Here is a 27,078-nt window from a genome sequence, read left to right on the forward strand (position 1 = left end):
TTTCAAGATTTATGGATTTCTTTTGCTTCAAATTTGTTAAATTATTAAACTAGAAGTTAATCTTGTTCAAATGTTCTCATAAGAAAGCATATGAGAACGTGACACATCACGTGTTCGATGAAATGAGTCTAAGTACTGCTCTTTTGGCAGAAATGCAAAGTTGTGAAGGCCAAATATTTTGAGTTAGAAAATTTAGAGGTGTCGTTAAGATAGTACAAGTGGTTGGCACAATAAATGCCGGTTTGAGAGGCCCCAAGCGGGGAGGCCTATAGAAAGCGGTAGAGACCTCCAATATACGGGTCGGACGAATTAGAGAGAATAGAGTGAATGTATGAGTTAGACACTATTTAGCCTTGAAATCAATATTGAAGCCAACACAATGGATGTAGCTCAATTTTTAGGCGTGAACCACTTACATTTTTTAGTCTATTTAATAATGTGACACATATATAACAGTATTGTCACATCTTTTTAAGGGGACTGAAAAGAGAAAAACAAAAGCACAATTGAAACAAGTTATACCGATGAAGAGCATGGTTCTGGCACTTGTCATAGCAAAGCAAAGCATCTTCGATACCTTTGTCCCCACACGTTTGACAAACAGTCACCTGCATCTAGTACACCATAATCAACGTTAGCGTTTTTCTTCCCTATTTATTAATAAATAGGCAGAAAATAACAACATGGGAAGTCCCACAGCCCAAACCAAACACATACTTGCAAAATACTAACTGCATATAAGCAACTAAACAGAAGAAGCTTAAAGTATAAAGTGATCTGGATGTAAAATATAAATTTCACCCATTCAACCCTTAATCATATGAGCAATCCAAAGTTCCAAAATTAAAAAAACAAATGTTTCCGTTCGCCCTTAATCTTTGAGTCAGCCAAAAAGGTGCGATTTCACAAACCTTGACATTTAGACAAAGATCACCATTAAAAACATCTATTTAATACCCCTGAATCAAATAACAACTGCTACACCAATGAACCAATAAACCCATTTTTATTGTATACGAATTGGAACAGTGGAAGGTTACGAATTGCACACGCATATAAATGCTAACATATATCACCCCCAGCAGTTAGCAACACAAAATCTGATAAAACCAGTCAACCAAATCAGAAGTGTTCTTTATTCCCCCTTCCCCTATTGACTGATAAAAGAGGACATAACCACATCAAGCACCGCAAAATTTGGACTCTAATGGTAAAAAACGGTGATTCTCAAACACCTGTTATCCATAAACCCTTTTTTACTTCTCACATACCCCTTGTTAATTTTTGTCCTTTGATTTTCTTTAATTCAGTCGATCTGATCCTTGCAGATTAAGAGGGTGTGTATGAAGTAAAAAGGGGATTAATATAATGCATGTTATGCAGTTTAACTAGAGAATGTACAACTACTAAAAGTGATAAATTAGAACCACTAAAGTTCAGACAAGTATATTGCAATCTGATTAACCATCATTCTCCAGAATCTTTACTCTCCATGCATACAAGTGCTGCTTATGGAGACATTATATGATATACAAGTGTACAACTCATGATTTTGTCTTTATATTACTGAAGCTATAAAACTTTCAGTAGTGCGACAACATGATTTAAAAAAAATGCATGAATCACTGAACACGAGAAACTACTGATGATATATCTTTCATCATAGTAGATAAATCCGATTAACCATCTCCGAAATCTTCATGTTCACGTGCACTAGTGCTTATGGAGACATTATATGATATACAAGTCTAAAACACATGATTTTCTTCTATATTACTGAAGCTGTAAAAATTTCAATTGTGCAACAACATGATTAAAAAAATGTATGAATCACTAAACACAAGAAACTACTGATGATACATCTTTCATTAGATAAATCCGATTAACGATCATTTTGCGAAATCTTTACTCTTCATGCAAACCAGTGCTTATGGAGACATTATATGATATAAGAGTCTAAAACTTATGATTTTCTTTTATATATTACTGAAGCTATAAAAATTTCAGTAGTGCAATAACATGGTTAAAAAAATGAATGAATCCCTAAACACGAGAAAATACTGATGTTACATCTTTCGTCATATTCAATAAATCCTCTCACATACGGATGAAAACAGGAAAAGTGAAAAAGAGTGCTATCTTAATTTATTATTCATTCTTAAAAGAACTTAGGTTAGCAGATTTTGATATTTGATGGGTTAGACAGCAAAAAGAACTAAAATATCTATATTCAAAATAAAAGTATTATTCCAATTGATTAACCCTCTCAGCCAAGATTTGCATGAATATAATGGAGAGAAAAAAAATTTCCAATTTAAAATGTGCTCTAAAGCTGCTTAATAAATTCACAAACAGAGACATTCCTATCATAGCTTCTTTTGTTTTTTGATGACCTATAGCATCGCCATATATTGGGCTGTTAGGGAACAAAACCACTTAAATGAAAGTTACAAGTTTACTAAGTAAGAAAAACACAAAATATTGGTTCACAGTTGCCTACTGAGTACTGAGAACTAGTAAAAGTACTGTGTTTCTTGGCTTTTTACAACATTGGGCTTGACTGCTCTCAACATTGTACTTTTTTACTTTTAAGTTTGTTTCTCATTAAAAAAACAAAGGGAGAGAGTGTACAAGTATTATGATTCTGGTTGATAAACATGGTAGGAGCAGGCAAATGAAATACAAAATCCGGATTAACAAAACAGTAATGAAAATAATAGCTTAGAATGGAAAGCAAGGCTCACAGAAAAGTGATCTCTAACCACTCGAAACTCTGGAGTTATTGCATGAGGGAGTTTTGAATATAGTGGTTTGCATAGGTAATACACTAACCCTGTGTTTGGGTGAGGACTTTCAAAGTACCAAGGAAATTTGGACTTAGTTTAAAAATGTACTACATAAATACCATTATTGAGCTACTCAACACTACAAATCTACTTATAAAACTCTAGAAATGCACTACAAGACACCAAACAAAGGATTTTTAAAAGGGGTAATCATCAATTTACCCCATGAACTTTTAAGGATTGGCCAATTTCCCCACTTAACTCTAATTTTGGCCAATTTTCCCCCTCAACTCTCATAATTAGTCAATTTCCCCCCTTAACTTTAATTTTGGCCAATTTCCCCCCTCAACTCTCATAATTAGTCAATTTGCACCCTAATGTTAATTTTTTTAATTTTCCATCTATTCTTCCATTAAGTAAGTATCCACATGACTGCCTTTAAAGGGCGAAAAAGTCATTTTCCCTACACCTTGTATCTTCTTCCTTTTCTTCGAACTTCCTCTTGTTCTTCCTTTTCTCCAAGATGTGCCCGTGACTGCCACCAACGCCTCCCTCCTCCGCTGTTCATAGCCTAGTCCATTTGATATGTTGCTTTTGTAGTTTGCAGCTGCCCACACCCCGTCACCTCCTCCCTTGGCCTCGTCTACCTCTATTAAGGTGTAGGGAAACCTACTTAACGGAAAATGATAGGAGGGTGCAAATTGAAAAAATGACAATATGGTGCAAATTGACTTTTTTTGCCCTTCAAAGGCAGCCATGCGGATACCTACTTAACGGAAGAATAGATGGAAAATTAAAAAAATTAACAGTAAGGTGCAAATTGACTAATTATGAGAGTTGAGGGTGAAAATTGGTCAAAATTAAAGTTGAGGGGGGAAATTGGCCAATGGTCACAAGTTCAAGGGGTAAATTGATGAATACCTCTTTTTAAAATGACATTTTGAACATTTGAAAATTCTATCAAATGTATTGCATCTAGTCATTTTTAAGTCCCTATCTCATTGTTGTAAAGAACTCCTAACAAATTTAGCTTAAGTTCCATGGACTTTTAAGGTCCCTCATCCAAATATAAGGTAAACACTACATGTGGATGATGGTCTTCAAAGTTCAACGAAAGCTAGGCTACCCCTTTTCAGAAATGCACTACAAAAATGTAGACAAAAGGGCTTCAAAACGACTAGAAGCAAAACATTTAATAGAACTTTCAAATGACACCTTGAAAGTCTTTTGTTGCATGTATTTAAGCTGCATTTGTAGCGTTATAGTAGTAACTTTGTAGTGCTTTAGTAGTTCATCAGTAGTGTTCTTGTAGTGCTTTTTTAACAATTAAGTCTAAAGTTTGTCCCTCATTCAAACATAGAACAAAACACCCCTGACAACTATAAGGCCATCTCCAACCGATGGCTGGCCAAAATGCTCATTTTAGCCCTATGGCTCTCCAAGATCCTCCAAGATATTAATATTTTAATGAACAATACAATGCCATATTTGCCTCCGTCTCCAACCGAGGGTCAGAGGGCCATAAGGCCAAACATAATTTATTATTTAAAAATTACAACTTAAATTCAAATTCAACGGCTAAGTGACGTCAGGTAGCCGTTGGCAGCTGACATCATGCTGACGTCAGCTAGCCATTGGATTTGAATTTTTTTTTGCTATAAATAGGGTGGATATTGGGTATTACTTGGCCGTCAATACAATATGGGGTATTACTTGGCAAATGGCATCTACCCAAAGTGGGCAACACTTGTCCAAGTAATTCCAAACCCTAGGAATGACGCAGAAAAGTTGTTTACCTTACACCAAGAGGCATACCGGAATGATGTTGAGAGAGCTTTCGGTATTCTACAAACACGGTGGAAGATCATCAACGAACCAGCAAGAGGGTGGAGTCGAGAAAATTTGGACTCCATCATGATGTCTTGCATCATATTACACAATATGATAGTGGAGGATGAGCGAGATGGGTATATTGATGGAGAATCCGATGACGACCAAGAAGATCCAAATAGGTCAAGAAGGGCTCGTGCAAAAATATATGATCGGCCTAATTTGCCTTTCAATCCAAGAACTGGTAGTATCTCTATAAATGAGTACATGAGGCGCTATAGAATGATATGTTCTCGTGCCACAAATAAGTACATACAACAGGATCTTGTTGCACATCTTTGGGCCAAAAGAAGCATGGAGTAGGCGTTTAAGTTTTATGTTGTTAAATGTTTTTAAAAATGTTGTTTAAGTTTCATTTTGTTAAATGTTTTTTTATGTTGTATAATTTAATGTTGTTTAATGTTATTTAATGTTGTTTCATATTGTTTAATGTTGTTTCATATTGTTTAATGTTGTTTCATGTTACTTAATTTAATTTAATATTGTATAATGGCTTAGGAAGTTATAGGAAAAAAATATAATTTAAAAAAATTATGAAACAAATTTTGTGAAATAGAAGTTATAGGAAAAAAAATAAAATTTACAATAAAATGAAACAAATTTTGTGAAATAGAAGTTATAGAAGTTATAGGAAAAAAAAGAATTTAAAATAAAATGAAACAAATTTTGTGAAATAGAAGTCATAGGAAAAAATGGAATTTAAAAAAAATATGAAACAAATTTTGTAAAATAAAAGTTATAGGAAAAAATAGAAGTTATATGAAAAATTTTGTAAATAAAAAATAATAATAAAACTGTAAAAAAAATAAAATTTCAAATGCAACAGCTAGTCAGTTAACCTTTGCATTTGAATTTTTTCTTAAGAAATTTTGTCGGTTATAACCGACAGGAAATCCGACACATTTAAAAAAAAATTGGCCAGCCCAGGGCTGGCTAGCTGGCTAAAAGTGGCCAACCCTCTAGCCTTTTCCGATTTCGTGGGGCCCTCTCAGATTCCACAGCCCTCTAGCCTAACCCTCGGTTGGAGACGGTTTTCGGGCTATGTTCGGCCCTCTGGCCCTCTGGACCTTTCGGTTGGAGATGGCCTAAGTTTTATACAAAAACACTTCAAGAGCTCAATTGAAGGGAAAAAAAAAATCTCGTCTATCCACTTGTCATGCTCGAGATGATTCTTAGTTGTGAAATCCTTTCTCCATCATCAAGTAAGTTGGGTTTTTTTTTTTTTTAACTATTGGGTTTGAAGTGTTTTTCTCTGAAGATCAAGTGCTGAATTGGTTACTTTATTATAAGTTTCGGAAAAGAACCAAATAGTCAAAATGAATGCAAAAATGTGGTACAACACATGCACACTGCAGATATGACATAGTCAAAATACGGTACAGCATATACACCAGTCTCTACTTATTTACAGTCAAAATCAATAAAATTAACATAATGAACCATCGTTGAATGCCGTGGTCACTAAAACGCAACATAACACATGTCAAATCTACTGCTTTCCCGGTAAAACCGACATCTTTATGGCCACAAAACTTAAAGGAGGAGACCAATCAACAAAGTTCAAAAGCTAAAAGGTTTTCGCTTTGCCAATGGCACAAACCTAGATCACCCACCCCTACACTCTCAAAAACTTCACTTCAAAAAACTTCGTTTTGCCCCAAAATTCCATAATTCTACTCCCTCAAACACCCCACCAGACAGTTCCTACTAACTTGACCTAGGCCCATTCAAGTCTAATCAGCATATCCAAATTTTCAAAAAGCAAAATTCAAAAATCAAACAAAAATTACGAAATTCAATTGGAAAAATTGCAAGGAAATTGAACTGGGAATTGGGCAAAGAAACATTTTAACCAAAAAAATATTTAGATTCCGATAAATATTGAAAATTCAGTAAACCGACATCATGAAACTTATGAAACACTATGAAAGAAAATTAAAGACATGATAGAGGGTGGGACCCTGCCTCTTTAATGCCTCCAGGTGTTTAGGCGTGAGGCGCCTCTCACGTGAGGTGTTGGGCAAAAGTTAGGCGCGTCCACGCGCATTTTAGGGTCCCTCCACTAACCATACATACTTTTCTAGCTAGTATTTAGCCCAATTTTAGCTTCTAACTCATAACCCTAAATTGACGCAAGGGTTGGAAGGAAATTAGGGGCAATAGAAGACAAATTTTAAGACTTAATCCGAGCGTGGGAGTTGATCTAAGAACATCTCGAAGTTAAGCTATAATATAAAATTTAAATTTGTCAGCATATATCAGACTTTAATTTTTGAAATTTTGTTACCTAGTTAAATTAAATTACTGTTTATTAAATTATTTATTTCTATAATTGTAAAGTAAACATAATAATAATGATTAACCAATTAAAACTAGATTTGAAATTGCTATCAAATATAATTTGACAATCCTGCTATTCCGACACAGAACATTTAACTTATAGATAAAATAAATATTATTGGACCGTGTAATTAAATGAATAAACAAAAAAAGGTGGACAAGATTGTGCTATTCACACACGTATTTCACTTTTAACGCAAGTAATTTTTTATTTTTACTTCTAACACACGTCTCTCAATTTTTGACATTTGTATCGAATGAATTGAAGAAGAGTAATAAACAAAACTAAGTAAAATGTGTGAGAGACGAAAATAATGTGGGAATAGTGGTACCCTATGTACCATGTTTTCGTTGAGAATTGAACTCACATCCTCCGCAAGAAGCAATGAACGAATACTTTGTTATATAAAAAACAATAAATTTGATCTTGATAATTTAATAGGCAAATGGTTTCGAATTGAATTGAATTGAATTGAATATTTGCAAGGATGATTTATGAATCGAGACTAACAAAAAAGATGGTTCGTATCGTTGAAATTCGATGTGGAGTAGGCTTCACATCTAATCCCTATTTTTTTCAAAAAAGTGAGGATCCTTTTGTCACTGTTCTAAAAATCCCCGCCTAGCGCCGCCTAGGCCCCAGCCCACCGCCCCGATTAATGCCTAGGCCCCAGCCCACCGCCTAGACCACCTAGGCACCCGCCTAGCCCGCCTAGGCACCCGCCTAGCCCGCCTAGACCCGCCTAGGTTGCAACTCACTTAGACAGAAAATACATAACTTTCATTTTGCATTTTGTTTTTTTCCAATAAATTGTAAGAGACTTGTTGCATACTTGAATGAACAAACATTATATCCTTATTTCACATGTTTTCATTATGTTCCAATACTTCATGATATATATGCATTCTATTTTGTAGTTTATGATGAAATTATATATATTTCAAGTAGAAGCAGACACTTATTTACCTGAAATATGATAGATTTACTTAAATCCGGCTAGTCCGCCTAGGCTCCCGCCTAGGCCCCGCCTAGCCGCCTAGGCGCTAGGCCCCAGCCCGCCGCCCGACTAGCGCCTAGCGACTTTTAGAACCTTGCCTTTTGTATAAAAGGCCTAGGAGCATATATATATATATATATATATAACTACGATGAAAACTTTGTCAGCTGTACTAGCCTTTCACGGCCTTAGTTTGTTCGTAGACTTAATTTGTCTCAAACATAAGTTGTTGCCGTATATAAAGTGACGAAGCCAGGGTTTTTAAATAATGAGGTCATAATATTAATTAAAAAAGTTTCATTGAGCTATTTCATCGAACACCTAGTAGGCACTTGCGAATTCCTGTCAACATATGCCAAAAGTTTATGCCAACATATGTCGACAACTACTATTTGGTAGCTTGTAGAGGATGGGTGCATGATATTGTGGAGTAATATTGAAGACTATCATGGCTTTTTAACTAAGGTATTTCATCGAGCACATGGTGTGCACAATAGATCACACAAGAAAAGAGAAAATGAAGACAAATGTGATAGAACAAGTAGAAGAAGGAGGTTGTAATTTAGTTTGCCTTAACTATTTATAATGGTCATATACAATACACACAAATTTACTTGAAGTTTTTTAAGTTACTGGGGTCAAGAGTAACCAATGACCCCATGCTGGCTCCGCCGCTGCGTATATATAACTGTGCTAAGTGGAAGGATATGTATGCTTAATATTATGGTTTAATGATATTTTTCTTCATTGGTAAGTTTGACAAATCATATAATTTTGTTTAAAAAACTGCGTTTTCCTAGCACTACTATTTTCTTCCATCTTATTTTTGCCTTGGAAAAAATTACATTGTTTTTTTTTTTTTTGACAAACAATAATATCTACACTAAGTGGGAAGGGGTGTGCTTAGCCTCACAACGAGTTAGCAATAATCTGGTTTAGATTCATCCTTGATGAGAATCAAACATGAGACATGTCACTTACTAGTTAAACCTAACTGATCAAACCACAAGTTAAACCTATTTGGGATTTGGTTGTTAAAAAGTAAAAAAGTGTTCTTTGAAAGGTAAAAGTATTTTTGTACTACTTAGTACTGCAGTTTAGTGATATTCTTATAATTTGTTAGTGAGAGGTCTTAGGTTCAATTATCGTCAAAGTTAAATTTGAACCACATTATTACTAGCCATTATGGGGTTTAGCCCACTATCGTTTGTTAGAGAAAAATAAAAGTTCTGAAGTGTAAGATTAATTTCTTACTCTTCTCATATAATTACAACTTTAATAAGATAATATCTAAAGTGTAAACTATGGTAGAATTCCACAAGGATATCCCAAAATATAATATGATTTATATGATCACATTCCTAAACTATTAGGATTGCAATAGTGAATAGATTTTTTAAATTAAAATTTAATTTTAAAATTTTAATAAATTTCAATTTAGGAGGGATATTTTTAGAATTTGAACTCACAAAAGCCTTCAAGTTATAGCTTGTTTTCCGCAATTGGGTTGTCGAAAAGTCTGAAAATTTGTAGGGATTCTCCCGTCTGGGGAAGTAGACGGATTACATTTTGCTCTAGGAGTGAGGTGTATGATGTTTTCCCAAGTACCCATTTGGGTAACAAGGAGATGGATTACTTGTTATGTGATACGAATTATGATGCAGAAGAATTTATGGTCAGAGGGAAGATGGGGTTGTGAAAAATGAAGCTGTGATGGGGGAACCTGTGGCGGAAGCGCCTGTTGTTGAAACCGGCACTGTTTTATTTGCTGAGGTTCATAGAAGAAGGCTCAGTGGTAGGCCTTTGCTTTCAACTAGACGGCTCTCCAGGCAAATTGCTCGGCATCGAGTGAGGCAGGTTCTAATCTCACTTTGTTATGTTTGTTTTCTGCACATTGGATATGGCTTTGGCAATTTATATGGTGAATCTTTGTGCTTGCTGCATGACTTATTTTTGGATTATGTTGCCTGTGCTGTTATTTTGAAGACCGTATTTATTTGTTAATAGTAACCCGGAACTCTTGAAGTCTTTTATTACCATGATTTCATGATACTTGATTTTCTCTTGGCAACTACTACGTAGGTGGTAGCATTTAGGTCATTACTCTCTGACTGGTTATGTTAGGTGAAAATGTAATCCAAACTTTTTCTAAAGCTTTTCGACACGTTGTACAGATAAAACAACTCAATGAACCTATTGAAGTTAGAATTACAGAATGGAACACTGGAGGCCTTGTTACAAGAATTGAGGTGTGTGTGAAATTGTGAATGTGTATTTGTTAAGTTTCAAAACTAACATTCACAATTGGTTCATCAGGGTCTTCGAGCTTTCCTTCCAAAAACTGAGTTATTGAGTAAAGTGAACAACTTCAGTGAATTGAAAGAGAACGTAAGTGGATGGGTTTGTGGTATATAATATTTTTCTCATGCAATGTTCATTTAGCTACATTTCCAGTATGATTTGTATTTCTTTATGTTAATTCGTCCAAGCCATCAATCAGCACTGATTTCATGTACCCACTGCAACTACTTTCTACGAAACTATCAGTGTCAATGAAGCAATTTTTTTGAGATGCCAGTATTACTAAGAGATGAAAATATAAGAACAATAATTGGAAATTCTATGTAGTTAGATAGTCCAACCATCCATAGTTATCATTAACGTCAATGCAGCTTACATATATTTAAGTTATTCATGTTCTTTTGTTGCTTGCAGTGTTCTCCCAGTGTTTGTTCTTAGGATTTATGATGTTATTTTTCTTCAGAACTGACATCGGTTTACTATATAATGTTGCAGGAACTGTTATACCTTAAGGAAGGAACACATTTAGAAGGAACCGTTAAGGAAATATTTCCATATGGAGCCCAATTGAGGATAGGAGAAACTGACAGGAGGTATGATGACCTTAAAACTTACCTCAAAATTGAAGACCCAACAGGAAGCTGTGCACCAAGCAACTGCAGCACTCTTGTTTCTGCATGAGCCTCGCACCAGTAAACAAAAATGGAAGACCTTCAGTTCAGTTGACAGATGATGATCGTGTTGGAAAAAAGGCCCTTGTGTTCTCTGGTGGAAAAGGCAGTCATGATGGAGATAGGTCCCATAGCAGAGCTGCCGTGTCCTTTTCTCTGACGTCCACAGTGGAGAAAAATAACATGCTTTGACAAGGTTTGAACCAGAGGCCAATGCTCTCAAAATCGTATTTCAATTCCCAAGTGTTAAAATCCGCAAAGTGTTTGGGGTACTAAACTCATGCAGTTGTTGGATGCCAAGTTCATCCAGATGAAGGCTCAAAATCAGGTTCGTCTCCTCACAGCTACTGACAGTAAACAATCCAACTAAAACACGAGCGACCCAAATTGTCTCTCCTTGCCGTGATTTATGAGCCAGCAAATCAAATATTTGTTTGTTGGTTAATGGTTATGCTACGGATTGATTGCAATCCGATAGCACTCACCACAATTCTGCTTTCAACAAGTGCCAGTCTACCAGATGCCTCCAAAATTTAAAAGAGGAAGAAAAAGTATCTGGGCATACTCAAGATTGTTTGCATGAAATGGAGCGATCACGGTGATGGTTTAAAAGATGGAAACCCACCTTTTAATCATCCGCTCAAAAACCAAAAGACCAAATTTGGGCCAAGAGCGAAACGGCATGCCGGAGGTACAATGTGTCCGAGCAATCCAAAAAAAAAAAAAAAGGGCATGGAGTCAGCTTCGAACCACTTCAAATTCCGTAGAGGAGAACCATCTAAAATCACAAAGCTTGAAGGAAATACGTTACGTCAAAATTAATGGGTCAAATTTCTCAAGTGGCCTGTAGCCGCATCAAAATTCATTGACAAGAAGTCGCATCAAAATTTAAAGGCACAAAGCCGCGTCAAAATTCAAATGGCACAAAGCCGCACCAAATTCCAAATGGCACAAAGCTACATCTAGAACTACGCCTGTTTTGATTCCGTCAAGCATACGTTGGCAGTCTAGTCTCACATTCTAGACACAACTACAAAACCGAAACACCAAATCGAATCCCTAGTTCATTTAGCCAAATTAATCTAATTAAACCAAACACCAATTCATTTTAGTGTGTCATTTACTCACTAAAAACCCCAAACCCAAATCAAAATAACTACAGGTCACTTGATCCCTCAACAGGGTACGTAGGCAATCTAGGGCTCGACCTAGGTGCGGTCGCAAAATCAAATAAACACACCAATCCTTAAATTTCATTTCTTTCATATTAGAATAAAAGGGAATCCCTTTATCAAAAAAGGGTTGTAATTAATAGGCTCATAGGTCTAGAATTGGTTGAACTCAAAATAATAGAAATCTCTTTGAAAAGATAAACGAGAGTGAAATTGTGTCGAGTAAATCATTTGCCCTCGTGACAATTTTTGCTCAACACCAATCGAGATGTCTTACATGCTACATAAGATAATTAAATTGGTTTCTCCGGGAGACATAACGCGTAAGGGGCAGGAGAAATGATCTAACAAACAACTGAAATATCTAATTGTTCAGTTATGTTTAGGTCACATAATGTTTAATGCCACAACAAGTTAAGCAGGTATGCAAATTGGAAATGGTTCAAACTTGAAAAGTAACAAGAACCAAGGTGATGCATAAGGTTGGCTTGTGATATTGGTAGTTCGAAAAAGCACTGTTTAACTTTGCCATTCATCTCAAACGCACTCATTCCTCGATAGCGGACAGGTAAAAAGAGCAAACTATGTTGTTTTAGGACTAATCTTACATTTGAAGATCGGGAAATTCAAAGTCTCATATCATTGCTCTCGCTGGTTCGATCTTCATCTGTAATTGAACTCTCATCTCCAGTATGATGGTGCACTCATGTCCTCGTTATATATGAAAATTTGTTTCAGTGGGCTTGCATTTGAAAACTTAAAAACTAAGAGAAGTAGGGTTTATTTCTAAATCACAAAAATAAGAAAGAAAAGAAGTACAGTTTCATTTGTAAATCACCAAAACTTAAAAACTTGTTTGGTTAAGAGACATAGAGCAGGGAAGTCACGGCTTGCCAGTTACAACAGTTTTGCTGCAAAAGAGCTTTTAGCTTTCAAACAACACTTTTTCTTCACTTTCACAAGCAAATACCAAAACAGGTTTAACTCGTGATCGAATCAGTAAGGCAGAATTACAAAACAAGTAGCTACGATAGTGCAATACACCAGAAGTTTAAATCTTACACAACAAGGAGCTACAATTGTGCAATACAACAGTTCAGAGTTTAGGTGCTTACTCAAATTACACAATCTCCACACAATCTGACAAGCATGGCCTGGTTCAACAGAGCACATTGATTTAAACTCAATACCCAATTACCTATTAACATAGTGTTAAAGATCTCGTGTAACTTGTAACTTAGGAATCAAACTCACCCAGCAACACAATTGCCACAAAGCAGTTCCTTGATGGGAACGCCGTCGGAACCAGGATAGAGCCCTGACACCCAAACACCTTTGTCATATTCAATGGCTGGAAACCCAAAACATCCTACTTGCCTCTTCTTAGAGAAAATTTCCTTCACCTTCCCCAAATCAACAAACTTGGCAAATACAATACGATGAACATATGCTTTCCGAAAGACACCCAACCGATGAAAGAATGCCACAGTTCCCCATTTCTTAACCGTAGGAGTTAACTTTAAAACAACATCTGCTCCATCCTCTGACTCAATTGATACAAACAACAGCAACACCATGTCCTTGTGCATCTCCAAATCTCCATACGAGTCCAGGTACACTTGTGCAACATTGGATGTGAAAGACAAACAGTCCCCACTAGCATAAATACATTTAACTGAACAAAACAAAACAAAACAAGCATCGAACAAAATCTCTATAAAACATATAAATTAACAAAAACACAATGAATAAGCTAACTGAAAAACATAAAAAATGAAAATACCTTGAATGTCTCCACCAGAAAAATTGTCCACAAGAGCAGAAGACACTATTGCCCTGGCAAAGTACTTCGCAAATTGGAAAAAAATGTCACCAACAGACACATTGACATCTTTTTCAAACTCCTCGCACCTATAATACAGCAGAAGTTAAGATATTTGAATTAAAAAACACACACACACACACAAATTTAAGGTTTGATACATTAATGTATAAGGATTGAAAAGGATACCTTCTGAAAAACTCAGTTTCCACCAAGTACTTCCTAGCTTGTTTCATGCTAGATCCGAGAAAATCAAATCCAGCGTTCTCAGCAAGAGTAGAAACGTCTACGGGTGCATTGTTTTCATTTTTGACGCATACCCTGTAAATAACAGGTTTCTGCATAAAAAAATAAAAAAATAAAAAAAACCAATAAAAATTTGAAGCACAAAAATAAAACCAATAAAAATTTGAATTCAAATAAAACATAAATAACTCAAAAACAACATACCCGATCAACAAAACTACAGAAAAACGAAGCAGCATTCTGATACTTAAGCACCCAATGACGAAGCTCATCTTCAGTGAAATCGCGAGGTTTATTCTCATCGGCAATGTTCTTCAAGAAATGGAGGCCATTCAGAGCAACATCTTTAAAGACAGGAAAGCGTTTCTGCTTTGCACAGTGTTCAAGGTAATTTTTAGTATGGGTTTTCATCTTTTCGACGACCGCCTTGCTACCAGTCATGGTAAGATACAGAGTATCGTCAAGTTTCCATATCTTGTTATAGTCATCACTCGCTTCAAAAAGAAAAATTGAATTAAAATAAGCCCATAAAAATACAATTAACTAATACATAAACAATTAATTATACAAAAAACTTACAAATGGTCAATTTGTCTTTCTTCGTAAGACGTGATTCAGAAGCTATAAAAAAGCATGAACCAATAATAGCAACAATGTTGCAGGTCCCAAATAGAATATCTGCAAAAAAAAAAATTATTTAAATTTTAAAATTAAAAATAATTGAGCCACCGGTTACAAGAAAAATAAATAAAGAGCAAAAATAACCTTCGCCATTCTCAGGCTCCATAGCAACACTTGTGAAATACTGCAACACTGGGCGATTAAGAGGAACAAACCAAACAAGTTATGCTGGTATTTATAAGTAAGAAAAAGTGACGGATTCAGGAAATAATATTAGGAGAGTCATTAAGAATAGCGTACACGCGTAAATTTTTTTATACCAAAAATATCATGCATATCGCAATTTCATTGAGTCTTGGTAGGCCTGAAGTCATTTGAAAATGCATACTACACACATGTTAATGTATGCAAGGGGCAGCACCCAAGGTATTCATGGATATTCATCGGGTTTTGATAGGCCTGAAGTCAGTTGGAGGGCATATATGAAGCCAACTCTAATCTTCAAAAGGGCAGCACTTAAGATATCCATAGACATTCACTTAAGTTCGGAAGGTTAGCACTAAGGTTTCTATGAAAGTTCATCGAAATTCGGGGTCAGCTGACCCCCTTGCCCCTTAATGGATCCGCCAGTGGTAAGAAAGATCATTCTCTACAAATAAGAAAAATCATCACCTTCAACTTGTACAGCATACCACACAAAAGGATCATAACTCAAAAATGCTTCTTACAACTTTAATCTTCCTAACAAAAACAACCCATATTTGATTCATTCGGCAATATCTATAAAATGCCAGAAAAAATAAAACAGAATCAAGAGAATTTATAACCAAAATTATGGGTTGCTTTGCAATACAGCTGAGGAAGTCAAAATGAAAAGACATTGGAAAGAAGAAAAGACAGCGTTACCTGAATTGATACAGCAGATTTTTCTGTCCAGTTCGCCCGAATTATGGGCAAGGAGGGGGCGGCCGCCCCTCCGATCGTCGGAAATAGCCACTGAAGGTGAGGATTCTGCCCCCTGCTCGCCGGAATCTGGGTTTGGTTCTGGTTGCAGCGCTGCGCTTCTGCTGGGTGCTGCTGTGTGCTGCTGTGTTTATTTTTTCGCCTTTATTTATTCCAAGTATTCAGGCCAAACGACTTCGTTTTGGGCTTGGGATTAAATTTGGGATTTAATTACCACAGATTGACGCGTTAGTTTTTAATAGCAAATGTTTAAGAGTTTTCTTTATATTTGTGCAGAAGAATAATGTTAGATAGACTAATTTTTAAATTAAATATATAAATTATTTAATGTGTTATTAATAAGAAATAAGCACGTTAATCAATGTTTAGTTAATATTCCAACTGTCAACAACCACGTCAAATGTTTGCCTAAGTTCCAATAAGAAATAAGCACGCGAGCAAGTATGCATGCGTGTCATCACGTAGCAGTGTCATCTTATTATGCCTAGGAGAACGAATTATATAAGAATATGTGTGCCGTCACGTAGCGTTCATGTTCACTAGCCTCTCCGCAGGGGCTCACATGCATGTGAGAGGCCTTTTTAATCACAGGCGCTACGCACCCCTTAAAATATGTTGTGTTAGTTATTTTTATATAAGTCGTTCTCCTAAGCATAATAATGAGATCCTATTCATTATATTTCTTAAGTGATTACTAGCAATAATAATATGGCCAAAATGCCCCTCAAACAAAAAAAATCAAATGCAGCAAAAAAGAATGCATAAAATAATACAAGGGTAATTTTGTAATTTTAACAGTGCTTTTTTAATAATTAATTTTTTGGTGCAGTTTTTTTTATTTTTTATTTTATTTTATTTATTTATTAATTAGTACATCACAATAGACTAGCAATCATATGATTCAATTTCTATATTTTTAAACACGTTTGAAACATGTGATTAAATTAATTGTCAAATGATTGTTTTTTTTAAACAAAATATAGTATCTACACTAAGGGGGAGGGGGTGAGCTTAGCCTCACAATGGGCTAGCAATAATATGATTCAATCAATTGTTTATTAAATATTATTTTCTCTATTCTTAATGTAAATTCTATAGAGACCGATTTGATTATGTGAATTCAGCTGCTTTAATTGGTTTATAAGGGGTTTCTTCTAGTATGATCTAAAATTATTCATTTACTTCAAATATTTGACTTTTCTTTTGTCAATTTACGCACATAAATATATTTAAAATGTGTAAGTCATGTGTAGCACGTCATGATTAAAAAAATATCTTCTACACGCGTGCCAAAGCCCCACTTTAGGGTCACGACTTCAACAAAAAATAATATGGCCAAAATGCCCCTTAGCAAAAAAAAATCAAAAGCAGCAAAAAAGAATACATAAAATAATACAAGGGTAATTTTGTAATTTTAACAATGTTTTTTTAATAATTATTTTTTTGGTGCAGTTTTTTTTTTTTTTTATAATTAGTATCTCACAATAGACTAGCAATAATGTGATTCAATTTCTCTATTTTAAAACCTGTTCGAAACATCTTAAGATGCGTGTAATGCCAATTATAAAAAAAGGTCTTTCGCACGCGGATAATAATGTGATTAAATTAATTGTCAAATGATTGTTTTTTTTTTAAAAAAAACAAAAGATATTATCTACACTAAGGGGGAGGGGGTGGGCTTAGCCTCACAATGAGCTAGTAATAATGTGATTCAATCAATTGTTTATTAAATATTATTTTCTCTATTCTTAATGTAAATTCTATAGAGACCGATTTTATTATGTGAATTTAGCTGCTTTAATTGGTTCATGAGGGGTTTCTTCTAGCATGATCTAAAATTATTCATTTACTTCAAATATTTGACATTCCTTTTGTCAATTTACACATATAAATACATTTAAAACATGTAAGTCGCGCGTAGTAAGCCATGATTCAAAAAATGTTACGCGCGTGCATGAAGGTTTGTGGTGTTGGACACAGTCCGTCCCGAAATAAATGTTTCGATGGTGTGAATTGCCTAAAATACCCTTAGACGTTTGTGGTGTTATGTGGTTTAAGTTGTGTTGTGGACCAATTATTTTCCTTCCTAAGTTTTTAAACCCAACTAGAACTAAAATTTTTCCTAGTTTTGGTTGGTGACAAGCTGGATCACACACTCACACACACACCCAATCTCATTGACCCTTTCTTTCTCTCCTCCCTCTCGGTTTTTCTCCATTTTCCGTACAACGTACTGACAAACCTCAAACCAAGCAATTTCTTCATGGATCAAGGCTGTGAAGGTGTTCTTTGTGATCCTTGAGATCTCAGGAGCTTATCTATGCCCTTAGTTGGACGTGAAGACCTCATTTTCCTAAGAACCCGAAAACCCAGTTTTGGGGTACTATTCATACACTCATGATTTCAAAGTTTTTAGGAGATTTTATACTGCTAGTGAGCTTTAGGACATCTTCGCGAAGCTTGGAGAAGAAAAATGAAGTGTTTTGGACGTCGGGAAGTTGAGTTTGACAAGTTTCAAATTTGGCTCGAATATCGAGGTTTCTCCAGATAAATCTGGTGGATTTCAAGGCTTGAAAGTGGTAAGGTTTTGTTCTTCTGATCCTCAGCTTCATTTTAGTACAAATTTCATGAGTTTTGGTGGAAAAATGAGCGAGATATTGAAGTTTTAAAATTTCCCAATTTTCAGGGATCGCAGCAGTGATCGGCGTCGAACTTCGGCGAACCAAGGAAGAAATAGGAGAATATTCCGTCAAAGTTGACGGAATATTCTAACGCCGTCAAGTAACTTTAACGGCATATTCTGATTTTGAACGAAATATTCCCTAACGCCGTTAGGGAATTCGTTTGATGTGCTAGGCACGTGTCTGCGCGTGAGCCGCGCGTCTGGCCATGCCTTTGCCGGCGCGTGAGGGCGTGTGGGTGCTCGCCAAATTTTTCTAAAAATTTGGGGATGTTCCTGAGGTTGAGTAGGTCATGATGGTATATTCAAATACCCCATTTGAGCAATGTATGAGAAGTTATTTCCTAGTTTGGTGTATGTGCTTTAAATAACGTTTATTCAGTTATTTCGCATATAGGTGAGACCTATCCTGAGGACGAGCTCCATCAATCAAGGCTCGGGGCCTACGACTCTTCGACATATCAGTGAGTGGGCTTTTGGTTTTCCATATATACCTATATACTTGATTTTTCCCAGACAATGAATTTGAATGAAATTATGTTTTGAAATGCCATGCAAAGTATCTGTCTATTTTATTATGCATTAGTAGTTGCATATATTTATAATTGGTGTTGCGGATGCACAGGTATGTGCTAGGTAAGTTTATAAATTAAAGGTATGAGATTGTTTCAGCTATGCAATGTTTGATGTGATGTATTGAGAGCTCATAAACCTGCACTTCGGTGTTAGTGCTCCCGCCCAGAGTTAAGGCACAGTCCTTCACGTGATGTTCACCTCCCGCACCATATGCTCGTCTTGGATCCAAGTTAGGTGCACATGCTTGTCGTACAGACCATTTTAGGTGGTTCCGACTCGTAGGTTACGTCACCCTCATGTGACGGCCAACATGCATCGATCTAGGTCGGGGTGTGTCAACGTACCCAAAGTAATATTTTATAACGTACCAAAATACTAATACGTACCCAAATAAAATTTATATAATGTGCCAATCATTTGGTACGTTATATTTAATATATGTGCATGTTATATCTCATAGAATCCGTGTGACATCTCACATCATCCAGGGGAGTGGATCCTGTAAGCCTTATATGTATATTCTCATCTCTACCTAGCACGAGGCCTTTTAAGAGCTCACTGGTTTCGGATTCCATCGGAACTCCGAAGTTAAGTGTGTTCACACAAGAGCAATCCCATGATAGGTGACTCATTGGGAAGTTCTCGTGTGAGTTCCCAGAAACAAAACCGTGATGGCGTGGTCGGGGGGACAATATCATGCTACGGCGGAGTCGAGCCCGAGATGTGGTGAGGGCTCGGGCCGGGATGTGACAATCCGGATCCTCGCCGGATTCTCTTTATGAGGATTCTGGAGATCCGTGAATTGTGTCCGTTCATCTTATATAGTGCGGTCAAAAATCATCGTTCATCTTATATAGTGCGGTCAAAAATCATTTTAAATATTTTTATTTAAAATTAACCACAAATAGTACTTGACAAAAACTGACTGCACGAAATACGATGAACGGACACAATTCACAAATTATCAAGATCCTCATCAATATGATCCGGAGAAGATCTTGTTGGTATCTCGTAATTGTATGTTAAAAAAAGATGTTTGAGTATTTTCAGAATTCAAATAAAAAAGTTATTTGAGTTAAAAAAAAAAAAAATCTTTTCAAACGAATTGTGATAAGATAAGATGTTTGTTGTGGTTCTAGGAGATTTGTGATATTAATTTGTGAATTAATGGGTAAATTAAATATAATAAAAATCATAATTTTTAAATTAAAAATTAGTAGAAAAATGTTTGATCAAAATTTTAAAAGCTGTATATGTTTGATTCAAAAAATTTGAAATTGAGGCGCCCATATCATAAGACTATTTTTTATTCCAAGTATTCAGGCCAAACGGCTTCATTTTGGGCTTGGGATTAAAATGGAAAAATAAATGAAACAGTTCGTTTGGCCGTAAAAAGAAAATAACATAAACGGGGGACCATTTAGGCATTATACAATAGGCTGCACAACCTTTGTTTTGCCATTGCAGAGGGCGAAAATCAACAGCAAGGGCTGCAAGAGTCTCTCTCGTACCACTGCCGTCCAGCCATTTGAAAAACTTGTGCCGTCGCCCCTCATTATTCCACCAGCCACGGTTAAGTTTTAGGTAAATCTCTTTTCATTTGCATAATTTAAATTAATTGATGATTTGAGATCTATGTGAGATGGGTTTTGTATGATTTGTGTGAATTTATCTAGGTTTGGTGTTAATTATGGTTTCCGGGTTGAATTTGTTTTCTCTGGTTGGAATGGGGCATTCTCTTGTTTTCAGGACCAAATGAAAATCAAGCCCGAATGAAACACAAGAAAATTAGAATTTTTATAACTTGAAAAAAAATGGTGGGCCTCCTGTTTTCAATTTCCTTTTTTGGTAGTCCAACTGTCAATTTCTGACCGACATTAAGGATGGGTTAAATTGTGGGCCTCCCCCTTGCATTATTTAACAGTAGAGATAAGTTCGAACGAAGGGTAAAGGTCGGTATCTCTCGCGTTTGGTACGCTACCTCTCACTCTCACCACAAGAGCAAACCCTAGGTTTTCCGATCTCTCTCCCCAATTCACAGAGACACACCCATGCCGCCCCAGACACCAGGATCCGGCCGGATCCGTCCCGATCACGAACCGATGCGGCCTACTAAACAACCACGGCTTGCAGAGGTAGAAGAATCGGAGGCGGCAGAGGCACAAGGACCGAAGGCGGCTGAGGCACAAGGACAAAAGGCGGCTGAGGCACAAGGACCAGAAGCGGTTGGGGAACAAGGACCAGAGGCGGACGATCCTGACGAAAAAGATTGGCCGGATTCTGGTATACTTAAATTTCTTTTTCTATTATGCACAGAAGTTGTTTGTTAGCTTGAAAAAGGAAACTAAGCATGCGAAGAAAAGTTGGTTACAACACTTTGGGTTATGGATCGATTTTGAATCAGTGAACTCGTGGGCGAGTTCTTTCTCGCCTGGCGAGTCTGTGCATGAAAGAGAAATTCATTGAGCTCTCATATATAAATGGCTAATTTATATTTTAGTAATTTGTATTTTGGTAAGTTGTGTTTTAATTATGTTTTTGGGTTGGGACTTGATTATCATTTATGAAGTTTTAGTGGACTAGGAAATTGTGTTAGCGTTTAATTAAGCAGTTGGCTAGGCCTTTTAAAATGCTAGAATTCTGGAGGTTGGGGGGGGGAGGTATTTGAATGGATTTATGAACAGAGCTTGGCTCTTTATCTTAGTCTCGTTCTCTAGTTGTGCCAGTGTTCGTCTAGTTGATTCTCAGCCCTTTAACAGTCCCCCATCAAGTACTGCCTTACTTTTGTGTTTTCAATATAAATTACAATACACAAATCGGCGGAATGAGTCGGTATGTCTGGCCTACCTAGTTATGCTTTCTTCCTAGCTTACCCATTGTGTTTTTTTACGTCGGAATCAATTTGATGCCGAAAGTTTTGTGAAATTTATCCTTCTGCCTTCACAAATTTATCCTTCTGCTCCTAGTATTACTGTGTGAGCCTTGAGATGCTCCTTTGTGCATGTTATATCCTCTAGGTCTTTAGTGTTTTCATATAACTAGAGGTGGAGAGGTCCGATGATTTATTGCTACTGGTTTGAGGAAATATTGTGCCAAAGTTTTTCAAGTTACATAACTTGGTTACTCAAGTCTTTTCGTTTAGTGCATGAATGAGTCGGTATGTCGGGCTTACCTAATTATGCGTTCTTTCTAGCTTACCCATCGTGTTTTTTTTTCATGTCGGAATCAAATTGGTTGCTGAAAGTTTTGTGAAATTTATCCTTCTGCTCCTAGTATTACCGTGTGAGCCTTGAGATGCTTCTTTGTGCATGTTATATTCCTCTAGGTCTTCAGTGTTTTCATATAACTAGAGGTTGAGAGGTCCGACGATTTATTGCTACTGGGTTGAAGAAATATTGTGCCAAAGTTTTTCAAGTTACATAACTTGGTTACTCAAGTCTTTTCGTTTGGTGCATGAATGAGTCGGTATGTCGGGCTTACCTAATTATGCGTTCTTTCTAGCTTACCCATTGTGTTTTTTTTCATGTTGGAATCAATTGGTTGCCGAAAGTTTTGTGAAATTTATCCTTCTGCACCTAGTATTACCGTGTGAGCCCTGAGATGCTCCTTTGTGCATGTTATTTCCTCTAGGTCTTTAGTGCTTTCGTATAACTAGAGGTTGAGAGGTCTGATGATTTATTGCTACTGGTTTGAGGAAATATTGTGCCAAAGTTTTTCAAGTTGCATAACTTGTTGCTCAAGCCTTTTCATCTGGTGCATGAATGATTGCGATGCATAGCCCAGAAAGGATTATATACATATATATAAGTAACTAGTAATTTGTTGATGGGAGCAATCATTGACATGTCATTTCATCTATCTGTTAATTTATATGTTTTTGTTTATGTTGTCGATTGGTTTATTGTCTTTCAATACATTTCTGGATTAAAATGAAAACGATTACTCGTTGAACGTACGATGTGTGATCAGCGGTATTTATTTCTTTTTCTTTTTTGGTTTTGTCACAGATAGTTCCGAATCAGAGAAGTATGGTACCTGTATAATTTGTTGGAAGGATGACCACACTGTTGCAACCTGCCCCTTGACTTATTTTGTCCCATCCGGGGAGCTTGTCAGCCCTTATGCTGAAATAGTCTGTTGGTGTTGTCAGGAGGACCCAGAAGTAGCCCACCCTGGTGAAATAGTCGCACGGAGAGCTATGGTCAAGCCTGGTGTATAACTTGTACAAGAGGAAACTGCTGGCACCGACACCTCCCCCTCCCCCTTCTCCACCGCCTCTCAGGGAAAGGGATGGATCCCTTCCATCAAATCTTCCCAATCACCTAATCCGAGTCCTTGAGATTTGATCAATCGGCTAAAGTTATTATAACCTTTAAAAGGCGTCTTGTTGGTAGCCGTTGGATCAAATTTTAAAGGCTCGGATTGATCGGGTGAATTTGGTGGAAGAGATCCAGAGATGATCCTTTTCCAGAAAGGAGCGCGTGCACACACACACATATATATAGCTATGCATAACTTTGTGGGTTGAGCTAACCTTTGGCGGCCTTTGTTTGTTCGTACTGTGCGTTATATATATGCATGCGCATAACTTTGTGGGTTGTGCTAGCATTTGTGTGGGAACAATTTCATTTTCATTTTTGTTTTTTATTAAGAAGTGATTAGGTTTTTAAATTTTTAAAAAGAGTATGAGACGATGATGGGGTCTCTTAATAATGGTGTATTTTTCTTAATATTGCATAATTATCATTTTGCCTTCTTTATGTAAATATTGTGTATTAAAAATGCGGGATGTGATTGTTATTTTGTGAAAAGATACAAAATTACTATTTTGTCCTCCTTTTTGTCAAGAGTATCAAAAGTGAGGGTAAAATAAAATAAAAATGTGGCAAAAAGTTGACAAGGAGAGTTTTCTTAATATATGAGATAATGATGATGTGATTTCTTAATAAGGGCATATTTTTCTTAATATTGCATAATTATCATTTTACCTTTTTTATGTAAATATCGTTTATTAAAAGTGAGGGGATATGATTGTTATTTTGTCAAAAGATACAAAATTACTATTTTGCCCTTCTTTTTGTCAAGAGTGTAGGATAAAACTAAAAAAAAAAAATGGTAAAAAGTTGACAATGAGGGTTTTCTCAATATATATTAGCATATGGCTACACAAAAAGTGTGAGAATTTTCTTTATTTTTGTTTTTGAAATAGAAGGAGATTGATAGAGAATGTGGGGGTGGGAATATTTTTTTTTTTTTTTAATTAGAGATATGTTAGGATTACATGTAGGTAAGACTTTGAAAAAAAACAAAATTTGATAGTGTAAAATTATATTTCTGCCTCATATTTCTTATTTATGTTCTGTTTTAATTAGAGGGTTAAACTGGTAATTTTATAGGATTTTGGTTGACAATGAGTGTTTTATTAATTAGTATATGGTCATTTAGTTCTAAAGTTCAGTGGTACTTAAAAAGGAATTACATTATTTGGTTGAAAAAAATTTTGTTTAAAAAAATTGATCTTCCTAGCATTATCCATTTTGATCACCTATCGTGTGGGAATAGTTGGACAGCAGGTTTATACCTAGGCAACGGTCAAAGTGCTCCATGTTATTTATGCGAAGGATTTGAAGATATCGTATAGGCAATTGTTGGATAGCAGGCTATAAAGTCCATACAATTAGAGCTCTTTGAATTTCTTTGCAGGCTATAAAGTCCATACTATTAGAGCTCTTTGAATTTCTTTGCAAGGGAAGATTTATATGGAAAAGCAACTGCAAATATACAGAAATGAAGGGAACTTAAGGTTTATAGTTCGTCTATTCAGTCAATTTCTTAATATCGATACAATTGAGTAGTATGAGAGCTTTAGTTAATACTATACCGTATTTATAATTAAATTTTGGCTTAAAACGGTCTTTCACAATTAACAACTCCATCTCATTTTTGAAAGAACGCGTCTCAAGTTTTTGTATATACTAGCCTCTTGTATGTTAAATTAAGGTTTTTATGGTTTTTTACCAAAAAAAAAAAAAAGAATCCAATTTTTTTATTTATATATTTTTTATTAAAAAAATTATTTGAACATAAATTAGAAGTTAAACATAAACCCCACGTTAGTGGGGGGTTTTGTTATTTTTTTTCCGAAGTTTAAATTCATTCAAAAGGTTTTAAATTTTAAATTAATTCAAAACTAATCTTTGTTGAATAATGTTTTTTATTTTATTTTTAAAATGTGATATTATCTACACTAAGAGAAAAATGGTAGGCTTAGCCTCACAATGAATGAGATAGTAATAATGTGGTTCAAATTCGCCTTTAGCAAGAATCCAAATCTAAGATCTCTAATTTACAAGTAAAGAGGAATACTACTAAATTGTAGTATTAAGTGACTTGTTGAATATTTTAACTTCTTTTGTTCAACTGTAATTTTAAAATTCTTGAGGAGCAATGACACATCCCGACCCGGGATGTCCACTAGGACTCCGAATCGAGTTGTGCTAGCCGATACCTGGAAGGTGACGAAGCCATAAAGTATGATGATGTGGAAAAATGTGAATAAATTTAAACCTAAGAGTGCCTAAAAACCAGAGTGCGCTGGTGAGCGGAAAAAAACCCACTTCACACGTGACCTTAGAGCATAAGTAGTACATTAGAGTGAATTAAGAATCATACCCTCGAAAAATCTCCAATACTAAGATTTGCCACGAATCCTTGATGATAAGAAAGCTTAGCTAATAAAACCTGGAGGGTGAAAACAAAACAAGGGTGAGTGGCCCTAGAAATAAAATTTTTAATATAAGCCTTCTAAAACGTTATAACCCCTCGATGCAACACCTGTATAGTTTCCAGAAAATCATATCACGTATCAATGTGAGATAAAAAATATATCAACAGTAATTCCATAAATATACCACGACATAGCAACTCATCAGTAATATAAATAATCATGTGCTCAATAATCTATATTAGCACGCAAGTCGGAGTCACCTAATGTGACATGTACGACTGCACCCATATATCATCAATCAACGCTAGAACATAAGTCGGAGTCACCTATAGTGACATGTACGACTTATCCATATCTCATCAATCAATGCTAGCACATAAGTCGGAGTCACCTATAATGACTTGTACGACTTATCCATTTCTCATCAATCAATGCTACCTCATAAGTTGGAGTCACCTATAGTGACATGTACGACTTATCCATATCCCATCAATCAATGCTAGCACATAAGTCGGAGTCACCTATAGTGACTTGTACGACTTATCCATATCTCATCAATCAATATCCCAGTAATATGTCAGCCGAATCCACCTCTTGTGGCTTGTACGGTTGAATCCATAACTCATCACATATCCCTGCACACGAGTCGGAACCACCTCTTGGGGTCTGTATGACAAGCTGGGTGTAAATAATTACGCTCAAGTGTTACGATCACGTGAAGGCTGTGCGAAGTATCGCAAGTCACATACGAGTCGGAACCACCTAATATGGTATGTACGACAGGCTGGCACTTGCCTTAAATCCAAGGTAAGCGTGTGGTGCGGGAGCTGAATGATCACGTGAAGGCTAGGCCCTGTCCTCGGGCGAGAGCTCTAACATCGAGGTGCAAGGTTATGAGCTCTAGATGCATCTAATATGGCATGTACGACTTATAGACAGCCTGTACGATAATGTCGGAGTTGTTTAAAACATAAATATAGTCATGCCATCACTCAATCGTTCCAAATAAAATGTAATCATAACCATGCATCCCACATTTCACAACATATACTCACCTGAACTTATCTGTGCATCCTGCGTTCACCTTTGTGCTTTAAAGCATTCACAATAATTATGCGCAATAATATACTTATGGACATGCTCTGATGCAATCCAAAACTTAATCATATCGTAGTGCTTCCAAATATATATATATATATATATATATATATATATATATATCAATAATGTGGCGTAAAATGCACAATTTATAACGCCCTACTCCCAAACTATTAATTTTCGAGAA

The 27,078-nt window shown here is 35.9% G+C and overlaps 2 protein-coding genes and 1 long non-coding RNA gene across 3 annotated transcripts; 2 read left to right on the forward strand and 1 right to left on the reverse strand.

Moving 5' to 3' along the window:
• Window positions 1-10,328: 10,328 nt before the first annotated feature.
• Window positions 10,329-11,313, forward strand: LOC139188382 (uncharacterized). Its single transcript, XR_011571779.1, has 2 exons — window positions 10,329-10,402; window positions 10,811-11,313. It is a non-coding gene; the product is annotated as an uncharacterized lncRNA (long non-coding RNA).
• Window positions 11,314-13,197: 1,884 nt separating this feature from the next.
• LOC103444724 (uncharacterized) lies at window positions 13,198-15,938 on the reverse strand. Its single transcript, XM_070807046.1, has 8 exons — window positions 15,754-15,938; window positions 14,992-15,039; window positions 14,806-14,904; window positions 14,431-14,720; window positions 14,170-14,318; window positions 13,942-14,069; window positions 13,413-13,833; window positions 13,198-13,312 (listed from the first exon to the last, which is right to left on the reverse strand). Exons 2-8 carry the CDS (start codon window positions 15,011-15,013, stop codon window positions 13,279-13,281), a joined length of 1,143 nt encoding a protein of 380 aa, XP_070663147.1. The 5' UTR covers window positions 15,014-15,039; window positions 15,754-15,938; the 3' UTR covers window positions 13,198-13,278.
• Window positions 15,939-20,939: 5,001 nt separating this feature from the next.
• LOC103444725 (uncharacterized) lies at window positions 20,940-23,832 on the forward strand. Its single transcript, XM_008383676.4, has 2 exons — window positions 20,940-21,349; window positions 23,074-23,832. Exons 1-2 carry the CDS (start codon window positions 21,118-21,120, stop codon window positions 23,283-23,285), a joined length of 444 nt encoding a protein of 147 aa, XP_008381898.2. The 5' UTR covers window positions 20,940-21,117; the 3' UTR covers window positions 23,286-23,832.
• Window positions 23,833-27,078: the final 3,246 nt, after the last annotated feature.

Source organism: Malus domestica, chromosome 10, assembly GCF_042453785.1.
Source record: "Malus domestica chromosome 10, GDT2T_hap1".
Taxonomy (NCBI): Eukaryota; Viridiplantae; Streptophyta; class Magnoliopsida; order Rosales; family Rosaceae; genus Malus; species Malus domestica.